The 17,734-nt window shown below is 50.3% G+C and overlaps 1 protein-coding gene across 1 annotated transcript in view; it reads left to right on the top strand.

Moving 5' to 3' along the window:
• xylt2 (xylosyltransferase II) overlaps positions 1–17,734 on the top strand; it is a 141,138-nt gene that overhangs the window by 111,985 nt on the left and 11,419 nt on the right. Inside the window, exon 9 of the mRNA XM_038778388.1 lies at positions 877–1,072. Within this exon, the coding sequence (XP_038634316.1) occupies positions 877–1,072 (196 nt within the window). The remainder of the gene's footprint in view (positions 1–876; positions 1,073–17,734) is intronic.

Consider the following 17,734-nt stretch of genomic DNA (forward strand, 5'->3'; position numbering starts at 1 on the left):
CATCATGGAAAGTTGGAGGTCCTGCAGAGAATTAATGATGTGTTGGTCTTTATTACAAAGGAATTGAGTGTACAAGAGTTTTTTTAAAAATCTACACTTGTACGGGGCTTTGGTGAGACCACATTTTAGAGTGCTGTGCAGTTTTGATTTCCCTAAGGGAGAATATACGTACCTAGGAGGCAGTACAGCGAAGATTCACTAGATTGGTCCCTCGAATGAGAGGGTTATCTTTTAATGAGAGGCTGAGTAAATTGAGCCATACAGTTCCGAACAATGAGAGGTGATTTCATTGAATGAGGCTTAAAGGGTGGACAGAATGGTCACTTCCCTTGGCTGAGGAATCTATTATATGGGAACACAATCTCAGGCTAGGTGTCAATTATTTAGGTAATGAAAGGGTAGATGGAGAGAAACTATCTCATTGGTGGAAGGATCAAGAATCAAAGAATACAGATTTAAGGTAATTGGCAAAATAAGCATTAGCAATTTGAGGAAAAACCTTTTCACAAAGCGAGTATTAAGATCTGGAATGCATTACCTGAGAGTGCGGTGGAGGCAGATCAATCAAGGCTTTCAAGAGGGAATTGGATTATTATCTGAAAAGGAAGAATGTGCAGGGTAATGGGGAGAAGGCGAGGGGACTGGCACTAAGTGAATTGCTCTTTTAGAGAGCCAGCACAGACCAACAGGCCGATGGCCTCCTTCTGTGTTGTAACCGTCTATGATAATGAAGTTGAGTGCATAATTTACTAGGTTATGCTAAAGATATAAGATACTTGCTAACAAAGGAAAATAAGTATTTCACCCAATGGTTTATTATATGGCTTGTTTGCCCTTGAATGGATCTTGAAAATGTTTGCTTTTCAATTTACTTAGGTACGAGCCTGTGGGACATACCATCTCAGTCCATCTTTACTTCTACGATGACCGATTCCAAGGTTATTTAGTGATGCAACAAGTTAAAAATGTGACTTCAGGCCAGAAGGAGACTCTGGAGAGCTGGGTGGTACCTCGTTCCATGCTGCACCTGCCAAATATTGGCCCAACACTTGACCGACTCCAGAACCTGGAGGTAACCAGGCCTGGCCTGCACTGCCATGGACTGAATCAAGACACTTACTTTGTGTGAATTTGTGCTCTCGAGTTCAGGGTAGTTGCTGCTTGGGAATGGAAAACATACTGTTCCCAACGCCCAGTGTTGAGGATCCATTGTTGATACTGTTGTGTTTCACAACAGCATGGTTGGAGTAAGCATATTAGTGATAGAGTACACACAACAAACTTTATTCATATACAGCATGAGTGATCAACCTATGCTGTATGCAGAATGTTTTTTTGGTATTTTTATCTTTTCACCCCTCCAACGAATAATGAAAACCATGCTGCTTTATACACTGTACTTTGTCTATAGCAAAGGTACATGTCACAGATATAACTTCATGATGTATCTGTCTCTGAATCGTTGGAAAGCAATCTCTTTGCCTAAACAATACTTCTCCAGTTACAGCCTAGCCTGTGAGCCCAAAAATATCATGTGTTTTCCTGCTTTCTATTGATTAATGAATCCAAAATCCATATTAATATATTGCCCCCAATCCCAATAGCTACAAATTTTATAATTACCTCCTGTGACACATTGAATACTTTTTGACAATCCAAATACATCATATCTGCTGGTTTCCCTTATCACTTCTAGCAGTTAGTTCCTCAGGAAAAAAACTAATTTCACAAGCACAATTTCCCTTTCATAGATCCTTAAAGACTATGCCCCATTGTATTATGATTTCCAAAGTGCTCTGTTACCATGTTCCTAATACTAGCATTTACCCTATTGGTATCAGCCTGTTTATTTTTCCTGCTAAACTGGAGGGTGACATTGCCTCTTTTCGATCCCATTGGATTGCAGCTCCGCTCCTACTTGTCTTTACCACGCCTGAACTTTACATTTCTGGTCAGGATTTCCGATCCCAGCTTCTTCAGAAGTATAAAGTATGCCTTCAATGGAACAGCTTCCTCATAGCACTGGATCGTTGGGACAAACAATTCATTCCCCAGTTACTGATGTATTCCGAAATGGAGGGCGCAGAAAACAGGAAAATACAGGCCAGTTAGCTTAGTCTGTCATCAGAAAAATGTTAAAAACTTTTATTAAAGACATGTCAGTACAGCGCTTAAATTCAAGACAATCAGGCAGAATCAATGTGGTTTTTTGAAAGGAAATCATGCTCAATTAACTCATTAGTATTCTTTGAAGAAGTAACATGTGCTGTGTATAAAGGGGAACCTATGGCTCTTCCGGTGGCGGCTATGAAGGAGTAAGTTGCACATCTGGTGGCTCCCGCTCGGGTTGGACTTTTGGACCTTTTCCCCTGAGTTTTTACCGGACTTGATTTGAAAAATCGATGACAGAGGCAATTGGGTACTGGATTCCCACATTGGTGCATGGAGAGGAGGACTAGAAGTGCTCGTAAAGGCAGAAACAGACGGACAGAGAAGGCTTGGGCTGAAGCTGCAGGGGGAGACAGCATGGTGGACGACCAGAGCTCTGGCTTGTCAACCCAGCGGTCAACGGAGCACCTGATGCAATTTATCCAGGAGGGCTTCGCCAAGCAGAAGCGGGACTGCTTGGACCCTATTAAAGAGTTAATTGCGCGGCTGGAGCTTAGACTGGATGCCCAAAATTAGGCGATCCAGAAAGTAGAGAAGGCACTGGCTGACCAAAAGAAACACCAAACAGCAGTGGAGCTGGAGGTGGAGATGCTGAGAGACCAGCAGAAAAGGCTCCTGGAGCAGGTGGAGGATCTAGAGAATAGGTCCCGCCTGCAGGACTTGAGAATCATTGGGCTCCCGGAGGGGTCCGAAGGAGCGGACGTTTGGGCATACATAGTGGACATGTTCGAGAAGCTGGTGGGGATGGGGCATTCTCCCGACCCTTGGAGGTAGACAGGGCTCACGGTGCGCTCGCGAGGAAACCGCGAATGGGAGATCCCCCGAGGGCAATGGTGGTGAGATTCCACAGATATTTGGAAAAAGAGCGTATTTTACAGTGGGCCAAGCAGACACGGAGCTGCAATTCGGAGAATAGTATCCTGCGGGTCTACCAGGACCCGAGTGTGGAGGTGGCCAGGAGAAGAGCAGGATCTAACCAGATCAGATCGACCCTTTTCAAGAAAAAGGTGAAGTTCGGACTGCTGTATCCAGCCTGTCTCTCGGTTACGTGCGAGCAGCAACATTTTTATTTCGAGTCACCTGAGGAAGTGCTGGACTTCGCGAAAAGGAAAGGACTGGTGGCGGACTGAGAACTTTTGACCTTTGCTGCAACGTTCATGTTTAAAAAAAGTTTCTCGTTTTTTGTTTTTGTTTTGTGGTCGCTATTTGTAATGCCTTCTCTACTGATTTGGGGCCAGTTGCAGAGCTGAGTGAGTTAAAGTTTACATTTGCACTGTTGGGGGATGGAGGTGTGTTTGTTCAGATGCTGGATCTCTTGCTTGCTCTTTTCTTTGTTTTTTTTTTTTTTTAAATAATTTTTATTGAAAGAGTTTTTCCATACAAACATTTACCCCTACTAATTTTTAAATTATTTACAACACAATCCCTCTAGGCAAATGTCCCTCCCTCGCCCGCCCTCTCGCGCGCAACCAGTCCTCCCCCCCCCCCCCCCCCCAGGCAACCTTAACAAACAAGGCAGCCTACAGTTTCAGACATGAGCAGCGAGCAGACTTGCCCGCGTTACAGTCGTGCATGTCCCCCCCCGACCCTTGCTGCCCCCCCCCCCTCCCCCCCCCCCCTCCCTCCCCTCCCTCCCTCCCCCCCTCCCCCCCCCCCCCCCCCCCCCGGGTTGCTGCTGCCACGACCCCGAACGTCTATCTCTGATCTAAAAAGTCAAGGAAAGGTTGCCACCGCCTGGAGAATCCCTGTACCGACCCTCTCAGGGCAAATTTGATCCTTTCTAGCTGAATATAGCTAGCCATATCGTTAATCCAAGTTTCAACGCTTGGAGGCCTCGCGTCCTTCCATTGAATTAATATCCTTCGTCGAGCCACTAGGGATGCAAAGGCCAGTATTCCGGCCTCCCTAGCCTCCTGTACCCCCGGTTCTACCCCGACCCCAAAGATCGCAAGCCCCCATCCTGGTTTGACCCTGGACCCCACCACCTTCGACACCGTCCTTGCCACCCCCTTCCAGAACCCTTCCAGCACCGGACATGCCCAGAACATATGCACATGGTTCGCTGGGCTTCCCAGACATCTGACACACCTGTCCTCACCCCCAAAGAACCGGCTCATCCTTGTCCCCGTCATGTGAGCTCTATGCAGCACCTTAAATTGAATGAGGCTCAGCCTCGCACACGAGGAGGAAGAATTGACCTTCTCCAGTGCATCCGCCCACGTCCCGTCTTCTATCTGCTCTCCCAGCTCCCCTTCCCACTTGGCTTTCAGCTCCTCCCCTGATGCTTCTTCCGCCTCCTGCATTATCTTGTAGATGTCTGATATCTTCCCCCCTCCGACCCAGACCCCCGAGAGCACCCTATCACTCGCCCCCTTACTGGGGAGCAGGGGGAACCCCTCCACCTGCCGTCTAGCAAATGCCTTCACTTGTAAATATCTGAACATGTTTCCCGGGGGGAGCTCAAACTTCTCCTCCAGCCCTCCCAGGCTCGCAAACCTCCCCTCTATAAACAGGTCCTTCAGCTGCCGTATGCCCACCCTGTACCAGCTCTGAAATCCCCCGTCGATGTTCCCCGGGATGAATCTATGGTTCCCTCTTATTGGCGCCGCCAACAGACCTCCCATTTCCCCCCTATGTCGCCTCCACTGCCCCCATATCTTGAGGGTGGCCGCCACCACCGGGCTTGTGGTGTACCTCGTGGGGGGGAGCGGCCATGGTGCCGTTACTAGGGCCCCCAGGCTTGTGTTGCCACAGGACGCCCTCTCCATTCGTTTCCAAGCTGCCCCCTCCCCTTCCATCATCCACTTGCGCACCATTGACACATTTGCCGCCCAGTAGTACCCCGAAGATTGGGTAGTGCCAGCCCTCCACTGTCCCTACTTCGCTCCAAAAAGACCCTCCTCACCCTTGGGGTGCCATGCGCCCACACGTAGCTCATGATGCTACTCGTCACCTTTTTGAAGAAGGCCCTAGGGAGGAAGATGGGCAAGCACTGAAATAAAAACAAGAACCTTGGGAGGACCGTCATTTTGATTGACTGCACCCTCCCCGCCAGCGACAACGGTACCATGTCCCACCTCTTAAATTCCTCCTCCATCTGTTCCACCAGCCTGGAAAAGTTCAACTTGTGGAGGGTCCCCCAGTTCCTTGCCACCTGCACCCCTAAGTACCTAAAGCTCTTTCCTGCTCGCTTGAAGGGGAGTCTCCCAATACCCTCTCCCTGGTCCCCCGGGTGTATCACAAAAACCTCGCTTTTGCCCAAATTTAGTTTGTACCCCGAAAAGTCCCCAAACTCTGCTAATAGTTCCATTATCTCCGGCATTCCCCCTTCTGGGTCTGCCACGTACAGCAGTAGATCATCCGCATACAGCGATACTCGATGTTCCTCCCCTCCCCTAGTCAGTCCTCTCCACCCCCCTGAGCCCCTCAGTGCCATCGCCAACGGTTCAATCGCCAGTGCGAAAAGTAGGGGGGATAGGGGACATCCCTGCCTGGTCCCTCGGTGGAGCCCGAAATACTCCGACCTCCTCCCGTTTGTCACTACACTCGCCGTCGGGGCCGAGTAGAGCAGCTTCACCCACTTAATAAAGCCTTCCCCAAACCCAAACCGTTCCAACGTCTCCCACAGGTACTCCCACTCCACCCTATCGAATGCCTTCTCCGCGTCCAGCGCTACCACTATCTCAGCCTCCCCCTCCACTGCCGGCATCATAATTACATTCAGCAATCTCCGCACGTTCGTGTTGAGCTGCCGCCCCTTCACGAACCCCGTCTGGTCCTCATGGATTACCCCTGGCACACAATCCTCTATTCTAGCTGCCAGGATCTTTGCCAGCAACTTGGCATCCACGTTCAGAAGCGAGATAGGCCTGTAGGACCCGCACTGCACGGGGTCTTTATCCCGCTTCAATATCAGGGAGATCAGAGCCTGCGACATTGTCGGGGGCAGAACCCCCCCCCTCTCGCGCCTCATTAAAGGCTCGTACCAGTACCGGTCCCACCAAGTCCACATTTTTCTTATAGAATTCCACCGGGAACCCATCTGGCCCCGGCGCCTTCCCCGCCTGCATCTGACCTATTCCCTTGACTAGCTCCTCTAGCCCTATTGGCGCCCCCAGCCCTTCTACCAGCCCCTCCTGGACCCTTGGGAACCTCAATTTGTTTAGGAAGTCCTCCATTCCCCCTCTCCTCGTCGGCGGCTCAGACCGATACAACTCCTTGTAAAAATCCCTGAAGACCCCGTTCACTTCTTGCCCCTTCTGCACTACCTTCCCGCCCCTCTCCTTCACTCCCCCAATCTCCCTAGCCGCATCTCGTTTGCGAAGCTGGTGTGCCAGCATCCTGCTCGCCTTTTCCCCATACTCATAAACCGCGCCCTGTGCCCTTCTCCACTGCGTCTCTGCCTTCCTGGTGGTCAGCAGGTCGAACTTGACCTGCAGGCTGCGCCGTTCTCCCAGCAGCCCCTCCTCTGGTGCCTCCGCATATCTCCTATCCACTTCCAATAGCTCCCCCACCAGCCTCTCCCTCTCCTGCCTCTCCTTTCTTTCTCTGTGCGCCCTTATGGAGATCAGCTCTCCCCTGATCACTGCCTTCAGGGCCTCCCAGACCATCCCCACCTGCACCTCACCCGTGTCATTCAAGTCCAGATAGCTCTCAATGCTCTTCCGGACCCTTTTACACACCTCGTCGTCCGCTAACAGCCCCACATCCAGCCGCCACAGCGGGCGCTGGTCCCGCGCCTCCCCCATTTCCACATCCACCCAATGTGGTGCATGATCAGAGATCGCAATGGCCGAGTACTCAGCTTCCCGTACCCTCGGGATCAGCCCCCTGCTCAACACGAAGAAATCGATTCTGGAGTACACTCTATGGACGTGGGAGAAAAAGGAATACTCCCTCGCCCTCGGCCTACCAAACCTCCATGGGTCTACTCCTCCCATCTGCTCCATGTACCCCCTCAGCACTTCTGCCGCTGCCGGCCTCCTATTGGTCCTTGAGCTCGATCTGTCTAGCCCGGGGTCCAGCACTGTGTTAAAGTCCCCCCCCATGATCAAGCCCCCTGCCTCCAGTCCCGGAATGAGGCCCAATAGGCGCCTCATAAAACCCGCGTCATCCCAGTTCGGGGCATATACGTTGACCATCACCACTTTCTCCCCCTGCAGCTTACCCTTCACCATCACATACCTACCCTCCTTATCCGCCACCACCTCCTCCGCCACGAACGACACCCTCTTTCCCACCAGAATCGCCACCCCCCGGTTCTTTGCGTCCAATCCAGAGTGGAACACCTGTCCCACCCACCCCCTTCTCAGGCGAACCTGGTCCACTACCTTCAAATGGGTCTCCTGTAACATTGCTACATCAGCCTTCAGTCCCTTCAGGTGTGAGAATACCCTTGATCTCTTGACCGGCCCATTCAACCCCCTCACGTTCCAAGTGATCAGCCGGGTCGCGGGACGACCCGCCCCCCTCCCCTGCCGATTAGCCATGTCCTGTTCCCTGCTCGCCCCGGGTCGACCCTCCCCTTCTGACCCGCTCCCCATGGCGATGTCCCCCTCCCCCCACCTCTCCAGTCCTCCACTTCTCGTTTCTGGTCTTTTCAGCAGCAACCCGGTGTCCCTCCCTAACCCCCCTCCCCCCCCAGGCTAGGACCCCTCCTAGCCGCGATGTACCCTCCATTGTACTCCCGTAAGTCAGCTGGTTCACGCTGACCCGGCTGCTCCTGCCACACTCCGACTCCCCCCGGCTCGGGGGGGGGGGGCCTCCCCCCCTTGCCACTCCTCCCTGGCCCCGCTCCAGCGCGGGAAAGGTCGCCATTGCTAGCCACGCCCCGCACTCCTCCCCTCCCCCCTCCTCTGCCCCACGCGCGGGAAAACAGAGGAAAGCCCGCGCTTTCGCCCTGCCACACCCCACCCCGCCATCTTCAGTTCCACCCCCGTCCCCGTCCATGCCTGTAAAGAACCCCCCCTAGGAGCCCATATCCCCGATCTGCTCTCCCCCCCCCGTCCCGCCTCCCCAACTTAACATTATAAATAACAGATAAATAACAAATAACAATGTACTTAACAGTCGCCCTCTACCAAACAGCATAAATAACCATAAATAACCATGAATAACCACAATAACAATAACTAAGGGAAGTTGGCAAAGGGGGAAAAAACCTCAGAAGAAAAACCACAGCAAGAGTTCAAAATCCAAACAAAGAATTCAGCTGAAAGTACCCGAGCGGCCAAGGCCGCCAAGTATCCCCTGGGTCTAATTCGAGTCCAGTTTCTCTTCCTGTACAAAGGCCCACGCCTCCTCTGGGGACTCAAAATAGTGGTGTTGGTTCCTGTAGGTGACCCACAAGCGCGCTGGCTGCAGCATTCCGAACCTGATCCGTTTTGCATGTAGCACCGCCTTCGTCCGGTTGTACCGGGCCCGCCGCTTTGCCACCTCCGCACTCCAGTCCTGGTAGACCCTCACCGTCGAATTCTCCCACTTGCTGCTCCTTTCCCTCTTGGCCCACTCCAGCACTCTTTCACGGTCACTGAGTCGCTGGAACCGCACCAGCACCGCCCTCGGGGGCTCATTTGCTCTTGGCCTCCTAGCCATGACCCTGTAGGCCTCTTCCAGCTCCAGGGGCGAAGGGACGGCCCCTGCCCCCATCAGGGAGCTCAGCATTTCTGCTACATATCCCGGGAGGTCTGACCCCTCCAGGCCTTCTGCCAGGCCCAAGATCCTCAGGTTCTTCCGCCTCATTCGGGTATCCAGCTCCTCAAAACGGCTCTGCCATTTCAGGTGGAGTGCCTCGTGCACCTCTACCTTTCCCACGAGGACCGTGGCCTCCTCCTCCCTCGCAGTCATCTCCTGTTGCAGCTCCCGAATCGACGCCTCTTGGGTCGCCTGGGCTCCCATCAGCCTGGTGGTCGTCGCATTCATTGACTCCAAGAGCTCCATTTTCAGCTCCGTAAAGAAGCGCAGGAGAGCGGCCTGCTGCTCCTCCGCCCATTTCCTCCATTCCTCGGGTGCACCACCGGCCGCCATTTTGGTCTTCTTCCCCCGCTTTTTTTTGGGAGCTGCTGTTGCTCTCTTTACCACCCCACTCCGGGTACCGACCATAAAGTTGGTCTGGTTCTCTTCAGGGAGCCTTCCCCCACCGGGATTTGTCCTTACAGCGCCGTTGGGGCCCTCCAATCGGCCCGAAAACACCTTTGTAGCAGGAGCAGCCAAACGTGCGACTTAGCTGGTCATAGCCGCAACCGGAAGTCCCTCTTTTCTTTGTTTAGCAGGGGTTTTTTCTGTCGGGCAATTGTGTTGGGAGTATTTGTCATTTGAATATGTGTGTATGAGTGGTGTGGAAGGTGGAGAGGGAACAATAAGTCGGAGAATGTCACTTATTGACAAGGGTGGGGCCACCAAGCTAGCTGGGCGGGCTAGCTCACGGAAGTAGTGGGGGGTGAACAGATTTAGGCTTATCAAAGGGGTCGATTTACATTGTGCTGTCACTGGGGGGGTGGGGTGAGGTGAGGGGGGAAATGTTCTGCTGACGAGGGAGGGACTGTTGCTGAGGCACAGAGAGGAGGTCAGGGGCAGAGGCTGCCTGGGGACTGGCTGGTGGAGGCGTGGGGCGCGGCTGGAGACTGGCCCAAGAAAGATGACGGCTGATCGGCGAAGGGGGGGAGGGGGATGAGCCCCCGCAACTAGGCTGATCACCTGGAATGTTCGAGGGCTAAATGGGCCGGTCAAGAGGGCACGCGTGTTTGCGCATTTGAGAGGACTGAAGGCGGACGTGGTAATGCTGCAGGAGACGAACCTTAGAGTAGCTAACCAGATTAGATTAAGGAAAGGTTGGGTTGGACAGGCTTTTCACTCTGGAATGGGCTTGAAGACTAGAGGGGTCACGATCCTGATCAACAAGCGGGTGGTATTTGAGGCGGGAAGAATAGTTTTGGATGTGGGAGGCCGGTACATTATGGTCAGTGGGAAATTGGAGGGGGTGCAGGTGGTACTAGCAAATGTGTATGCGCCAAATTGGGACGATGTGGAGTTTATAAAGAGAATGCTGGGGAAGATACCGCACCTGGATTCTCATACATTGATCATGGGAGGGGACTTCAACACAGTTATTGACCCTGGTTTAGACAGGTCAAGCTCAAAAACGGGCATGGCAAAGGAACTAAAAGGGTTCATGGAGCAGGTGGGGTGTGGGGTGGGGGGGGGGGGGGGGGGGGGGGAATCAGGGATCAATGGAGATTTGGGCAGCCGAGAGTGAAGGAGTTCTCCTTCTACTCACACATGCATAAAGTGTTCTCCCGGATCGATTTCTTAATTTTGAGCAGGGCCTTACTAACGGGGGTGGTGGACACGGGGTACTTGCCGATCACAAGCTCAGACCATGCTCCGCACTGGGTTGACCTACAGGTTAGTAAAGACAGTAACCAGCGCCCACGCTGGAGCTGACGAAGAGGTGTGCGGGCGGCTGAGGAAAAGTATTCAGAACTACCTGGAAGTCAACGACACGGGGGAAGTTTCGGCAGCGGTGGTCTGGGAAGCATTGAAGGCGGTGGTTAGAGGGGAGCTGATCTCGATACGGGCCCAAAGGGAGAAGGTAGACAGGGCAGAGATGGACCGACTGGTAAAGGAGATACTACAGGTCGGCAGGAGCTTTGCGGAGACCCCAGAGGCAGGACTTTTAATGGAACGGCGGAGGCTACAGGCGGAGTTCAGCTTGTTCACCACAGAGAGGGCGGTTCAGCAGCTGAAAAAGGCGAAGGGGGTGATTTGAGTATGGAGAGAAGGCCAGCAGAATGCTTGCACAGCAGCTTAGAAAGAGGGAGGCAGCCAGGGAGATAGGGAAAGTAAATGACGGAGATGGGAACGTGGTTGGAGACTCGGCAGGAGTGAATAAGGCGTTTAAGGAGTTTTACAGTAGGCTGCATGAGTTGGAACCCCCACCGGGGCCGAAGGGGATGAGGGTCTTCCTAGGGGGGCTGAATTTCCTGAAGGTGGACGAGGAGCTGGTAGAAGGGCTGGGGGCCCCGATCAGGATGGAAGAGATGATGGAGGGCCTGAAGGCCATACAGTCGGGTAAAACTCCAGGACCAGACGGGCACGCAGTGGAGTTCTATAAAACGTTCTCTGGGATACTGGGGCCGTTGTTGATGAGGACATTCAATGAGGCAAGGGCGAGAAGGGTGCTTCCCCCGACGATGTCACAGGCCACGATTTCGGGGGAGTGGAACACAGAGTCTCGCTTTACGCAGCCGACCTACTCCTGTATGTATCGGACCCAGCAGAGGGGAGGGAAGAAATCATGAGGATTCTGGGGGAATTTGGCCAGTTTTCGGGGTATAAACTAGATATGGAGAAAAGTGAGATGTTTGCGATCCAGGTGAGGGGCGATTGGGGGAGCTGCTGTTTAGAGTGGTAGGGGGAAGCTTTAGGTATCTAGGCATCCAAGTTGCGGGAATGGGAATGTCTGCACAAGCTAACTCTGACCCGACTAGTAGACTAAATGAAGGATGATTTTTGGAGGTGGGACGCGCTCCCGCTGTCACTAGCTCGGAAGGTGCAGACGGTGAAGATAACAGTCCTCCCGAGATTCCTGTTTGTGTTCCAATGTCTCCCCATCTTTATTCCGCGGTCCTTTTATAAACGGGTCAACAAAGTGATCACTGGCTTCGTATGGGCGGGCAAGACCCCACGAGAAGGGAGGGGGATGCTTGAGCGGAGCCGGGGAGAGGGCGGGCTGGCGCTGCCAAACTTTAGTAACTACTATTGAGCGGCAAATATAGCCATGATCAGGAAGTGGATGGTGGGGGGAGGGTCGGCATGGGAGCGTGTGGAGGCGGCTTCATGTAAGGGCACCAGCTTAGGGGCGTTTATAACGGCGCCTCTGCCATTCCCGCCAGCCCCATGGTGGTGGCGGCCCTGAGAGTCTTAAGGCAATGGTGGAGGCATGTGGGATCGAGCAGAGGGAGCATCGTTTTGGTCTCCAATTTGTAATAATCACCGGTTTGCCTCGAGAAGGATCGACGGGGTTTCCGGAGATGGCAGAGGCAGGGATTGAGAGGATGGGGGATATGTTTATAGAGGGGAGCTTTCCTAGCTTGAGTGAGCTGGAGGACAAATTTGGATTGGCGAGGGAAAACTAATTCAGATACCTGCAGGTGCAGGACTTCCTATGTAGGCAGGTTTCAACCTTACCTACCACCAAGGGGGATACAGGACAGGAGAGTTTCCAGAGGGTGGGTAGGAGAAGGGACGGTCTCTGACATTTACAAGGAACTTATGGGGTCAGAGGAGACACAGACTGGAGAGCTGAAGCGCAAGTGGGAAAAGGAGTTGGGAGGAGAGTTAGAGGAGGATCTATGGGCAGACGCGTAGAGTAGAGTCAACGCGTCCACAACATGTGCCAGGCTCAGTCTGATACAATTCAAGGTTGTTCACCGGGCTCACATGACAGTTGTCTGGATGAGCAGGTTCTTTGGGGTAGAAGATAGGTGTGCAAAGTGTGTGGGAGGGCCAGCGAACCATGTCCACATGTTTTGGACATGTCCAAAGCTTAGGGGATTCTGACAGGGGTTTGCAGATGTCATATCCACGGTGTTTTAAAAAGAAGGGTGGCACCGAGTCCAGAAATAGCGATTTTTGGGATGTCAGAAGATCCGGGAGTCCAGGAGGAGAAAGAGGCAGACGTTCTTGCCTTTGTTTCCCTGGTAGCCCGGAGACGGATATTATTAGCTTGGAGGGACTCAAAGCCCCCGAAGTCGGTGACCTGGCTATCGGACATGGCTAGCTTTCTCTGTTTGGAGAAAATCAAGTTCGCCTTGAGAGGGTCAATATTAGGGTTCGCCCGGAGGTGGCAACCGTTTGTCGACTTCTTTGCAGAAAATTAATCGTCAGCAGAAGTGGGGGGTGGTTAGGTATAGCTTAGAGTAGGAGTTTAATAATAGGTGGGACCTGTAAGGGAGGAAGATGGCTTTGTCACTATGTTTGTAGATTCATGTATATTGTTTATTTTGTTTTCCCTGTAAAACCAAAAAATACCTCAATTAAATGTTTATTTAAAACAAGGGGAACCTATGGATGTACTGCACTTAGGTTTCCAAAAGACATTTGAGAAGGTGCTACATCAAATGTTATTGCGACAAAATAAAAGCTCATTTGGCATGGGTAGAAGATTGGTTCGTTAACAGGATGCAGAGTAGGCATACATGGGTTATTGTTTTGGTTGCCAAAATATAACAAATGGTGCACCACAGGGTTCAATGCTGGGGCCTCAACTTTTTACAATTTATAAAAATGACTTGGATGAAGGGATCAAAGGGTTGCCAAATTTGGTGATGGCAGAAAGTGAAGTAGGAAAGTAAATTGTGAAAATGACATACAAAGGCTGCAAAAGGATATAGATAGGTTGAGTGAATGGGTGAAGATTTGGCAAATGGAGTATAATGTGGGAAAATGTGAAATTGTATGTTTTGGCAGGAAGAATTAAAAGGAAACAGATTATCTAAATGGTGAGAGATTGCAGAAGTCTGAGATTCGGAGGGATCTGGGCATCTTAGTGCATGAATAACAAAGGGGTTGGAATGCAGGTATAGCGCGTAATTAGGAAATCTAATATAATGTTACGGATTATTGCGAGGGGAGATGGTGGCATAGTGGTATTGTTACTGGATTAGTAATGCAAAGACCCAGGGTAATGCTCTGGGATCCTGAGTTTGAATCCCACCAGGGCAGATGGTGAAATTTGAATTCAATAAAAATCTGGAATTAAAAGTCTAATGATGACCATGAAACTATTTCCGATTGTCGTTAAAAACTCATCTGGTTCACTGATGGTCTTCAGAGAAGGAAATCTGCAGTCCTTACCCGGTCTGGTCTACATGTGTTGTGGAAATTATAATAGAGACAAATTCCTAGAGGTTTGATTTAAGGAAATTTATTTACACAAATATATTTGCGGAGAGTGTGTGTTCCGGCTGCATAGCCAGTGCATGACACTCTGAGATTCGATTTAAGGAAGTATATCTTTGTAGTCTGAAATAACAGCTAGAAGTAAGCAGCCATGTTTATATTAAATAGACCTTGGAAAGTACGTAAGATGAAATACGTAGTATGTATGTTCTTGCCCTTGGCTAAAAACAACTCGAGTTCACATTTTGTCTTTCGGAGGACAATGTGTTATCATAATAAGACCGAGACCAAAATATTAAGCCGTATTTTGTTTGTTACCTGACCTACTTATTTTTGTTCAAAAGCAGTGTTAAACTATATAGTCAAGCATTTTACAGCATGCTTCTAAGTTGGCAACTCATTAATTTCCCTTCCACAACATGTGACTCCAGATCCACAGCAATGTGGTTGACTGTTAACTGTCCCAACTGAAATGGCCTGACAAGTGCATCAGTTGAAGGGCAACTGGGATGGGCAACAAATGCTGGCCAGCGGTACCCACATCCCAAGAATGAATAAACAAAATTAAATACAAAAACAGCATTTGTCCAGGGCATTGGTAAGATCACATCAGAAGTATTGTGCACAGTATTGCTCTCCTTATTTAAGGAAGGATGCAAATGCAGTTCAGAGAAGACTTATTCGATTAATACATGGAATGGACAGGCTCCTTATAAGGAAAGGCTGGATAGGCTAAGCTTATATCAGCTGAGTAAGCGGCTTGGTTGAAACGGATAAGATTCTGAGGGGCCCTGTTGGGGTGGATGTGAAAAGGACGGTTCCTCTTGTGGGAGAATCTAGAACTAGGCGTCACAGTTTAAAAATAAAAGGTTGCCCATTTAAGACAGAGATGAGGGATGAGAGTGTTTGGCACTCTCAAAAAGCAGTGGAAGCAGAGTCTTTGAATTTCTTTAAGGCAGAGGTAGATTCTTGATAAGGGAGTGAAAGGTTATAGGAGGTAGACAAGAAAATGGATTTGTGGTTAAAATCAGATCAGCCAAGATCTGATTGAATGGCAGAGCAGGCTCAAGCGGCTGACTGACCTACATGTGTTCCTAATTTGTAAGGGCATTTAAACAGCTATTTGTTGTGTTTGTATATGAGTACCTGAACAAATGGATGTGTGAACATGTAGCTGGATAAAAGGGTGGGGTGGTTGAGGTAAAAGGGTAAGGTAGCGGTTGGATAGATTGGCAGGTGGGTGGTGCATCATGTTGGATGGTGAGGTCGGGTCAGGGGTTCGGGAGGGGAGTCGATACGTTAGTGGTGTAGTTGAGGGTCAAGGGTCAGTGTGGGTGATTGGTGGTATTCAGATGTGTAGTTACCCGGAGTTAGACTTAGGATTTTTTAATCTAACATTTCCTAGGTAAGTTTCCAGGTAAGTAAGTCGGAACTGTCCAAAGTCTACTCTAACTCAGAGTTGGAGACTGTTGAAGAGCCCAAGGGAGCAGGGAAATTGTCCTACAGAAGTTTAAACTTCCCAGGCAGTTCCCACAGAGTCAGTTTTTCAGGATTTCCAAGGGATCCCAACACACATCTTCTGGTCTGATGATAAAGACACTGGAAGATCTGGGCCATAATATTTATTTAATGTCTGCTAATTCCCTATTACTCATTATAATTTCTCCCGTCTCTGCCTCTGAGGTTTACTTTCTCTAATCTCTTTCTTTTTACATACTTGTAAAAGCTTCTTGCTGATTCTCTCATAGTTTACTTTCCTCTCAATCAATTTCTTGGCTACTCTTTTCTGATTTTTAAAACCATGCCAATCCTCGGGCTTACTGTTCTCTCTCCATCACCTAATATTCTCTCTCTTCCTGCCTTGTCTCTGTCTCTCTCTTCCCCTTGCACCTCTCCCTCCCCATGTCCCTCTCTTCTCTATTCATCTCTCTCCCTCCACTTTTTTTCTCTCACCCCTTTTTTTCTCTCACACCTTCTGGTTTAGCTCACTGAGCTAAATCGCTGGCTTTTAAAGCAGACCAAGCAGGCCAGCAGCACGGTTCGATTCCCGTACCAGCCTCCCCGGACAGGCGCCGGAATGTGGCGACTAGGGGCTTTTCACAGTAGCTTCATTGAAGCCTACTCGTGACAATAAGCGATTTTCATTTCATTTCTTTCCCTTTGTCTTTCTCTCTTCTCATCTCTCTCCTTATTTCTCGTCCTTCCCCCCCCCTCCCTCCCTCCCTCTCTCTCTCTCTCTCCCTCCCTCTCTCTCTCTCTCCCTCCCCTGTTGCTTTCTTGCTCCTCCCTTGTCGCCCTCTCTCTCGCTACCACTCAGCTCTTTCTTCCCCTTGTCTCTATCTCTCTCTCTCTCTCTCCCCCTCACCTTTAACCTCCTCTCCTTCCCTTCGCCCTCTCTCGCTCTTCACCTTCTTTCTATCTCTCATTCCCCCCCCCCCCCTCTCTCTCTCTTTCTCTTATTGCAGATGATGTTAAATGTATGGTACAAAAATAAAATACTGCAGATGCCAGAAATCTGAAGTAAAAATTGAAAGTACTGGAAGTACTCAACCGATTAGGCAACATCTGGGGAGAGGGAAACCGTTAACATGTCAGGTTGGTGACATTGTCCTCATTGTTCTTATGGAAGATCATCCACCTGAAACATTCTCTCCATAGATGCTGATAATTGGAGACATATAATTTTTTATTTATTTTTTTAAAACTTAAGAATACCCAATTATTTTTTTTCCAATTAAGGAGCAATTTAACATGGCCAATCCACTTACCCTGCACATCTTTGGGTTGTGGGGGCGAAACCCACACAAACCTGGGGAGAATGTGCAAACTCCACGCGGACAGTAACCCAGAGCCGGGATCGAACCTGGGACCTCGGTGCCGTGAGGCAGCAGTGCTAGCCACTGCGCCACCATGCTGCCCTATTTATTTTATTATTATAGGCAGAAACAGATTATAACGAAGGATGTGAAGGTATTGGAAAGAGTGCAGTAAACATTTGGTTATGAAGATGGAGCAGAGAGGTTAGAACTGTTGTCCTTGGAGAAAAAGCTGAGGGGAGATTTGATAGAGGGATTCAAAATCATGAGTTTGGACGCAGTAGATACGGTGAAACTGTTTCTAGTTGTGAAAGGATCGAGATCAAGAGGGCACAGATTCAAGCTGATTGGCAAAAGAAGCAACAGCGATATGAGAAAAACGTTCCTGCAGCAAGTGGTTAATGTTGGGAATGCACTGCCTGACAATGTGCTGGTGGCAGCAGGTTCAGTTGAAGCATTCAACAGGAATTGGACCTTATTCTGAAAAAGAAGAATGTGCAAGGTTATCGGGTAATGGGGGAATGTGGGCAGCACCCTGGCACAATGGCTAGCACTGCTGCCTCACAGTGCCGAGGTCCCAGGTTCGATCCCGGCTCTAGGTCACTGTTCGTGTAGAGTTTGTACATTCTCCCCATGTTTGCATTGGTTTCACCCCCCACAACCCAAAAGATGTGCAGGCTAGGTGGATTGGCCACACTAAATTGCCCCTTAATTGGAACAAATGAATTGGTACTTTAATTTTTTTTTAAACGGTGGGGGAAAGCCACAAAGTGAATTGCTCATTTGGAGAGCCAGTGCAAACACTGTGGGCTGAACAGGCTCTTCTGCTGTAACATTTCTGTGACAAT

Source organism: Scyliorhinus canicula, chromosome 18 (genome assembly GCF_902713615.1).
Source record: "Scyliorhinus canicula chromosome 18, sScyCan1.1, whole genome shotgun sequence".
Classification (NCBI taxonomy): domain Eukaryota; kingdom Metazoa; phylum Chordata; class Chondrichthyes; order Carcharhiniformes; family Scyliorhinidae; genus Scyliorhinus; species Scyliorhinus canicula.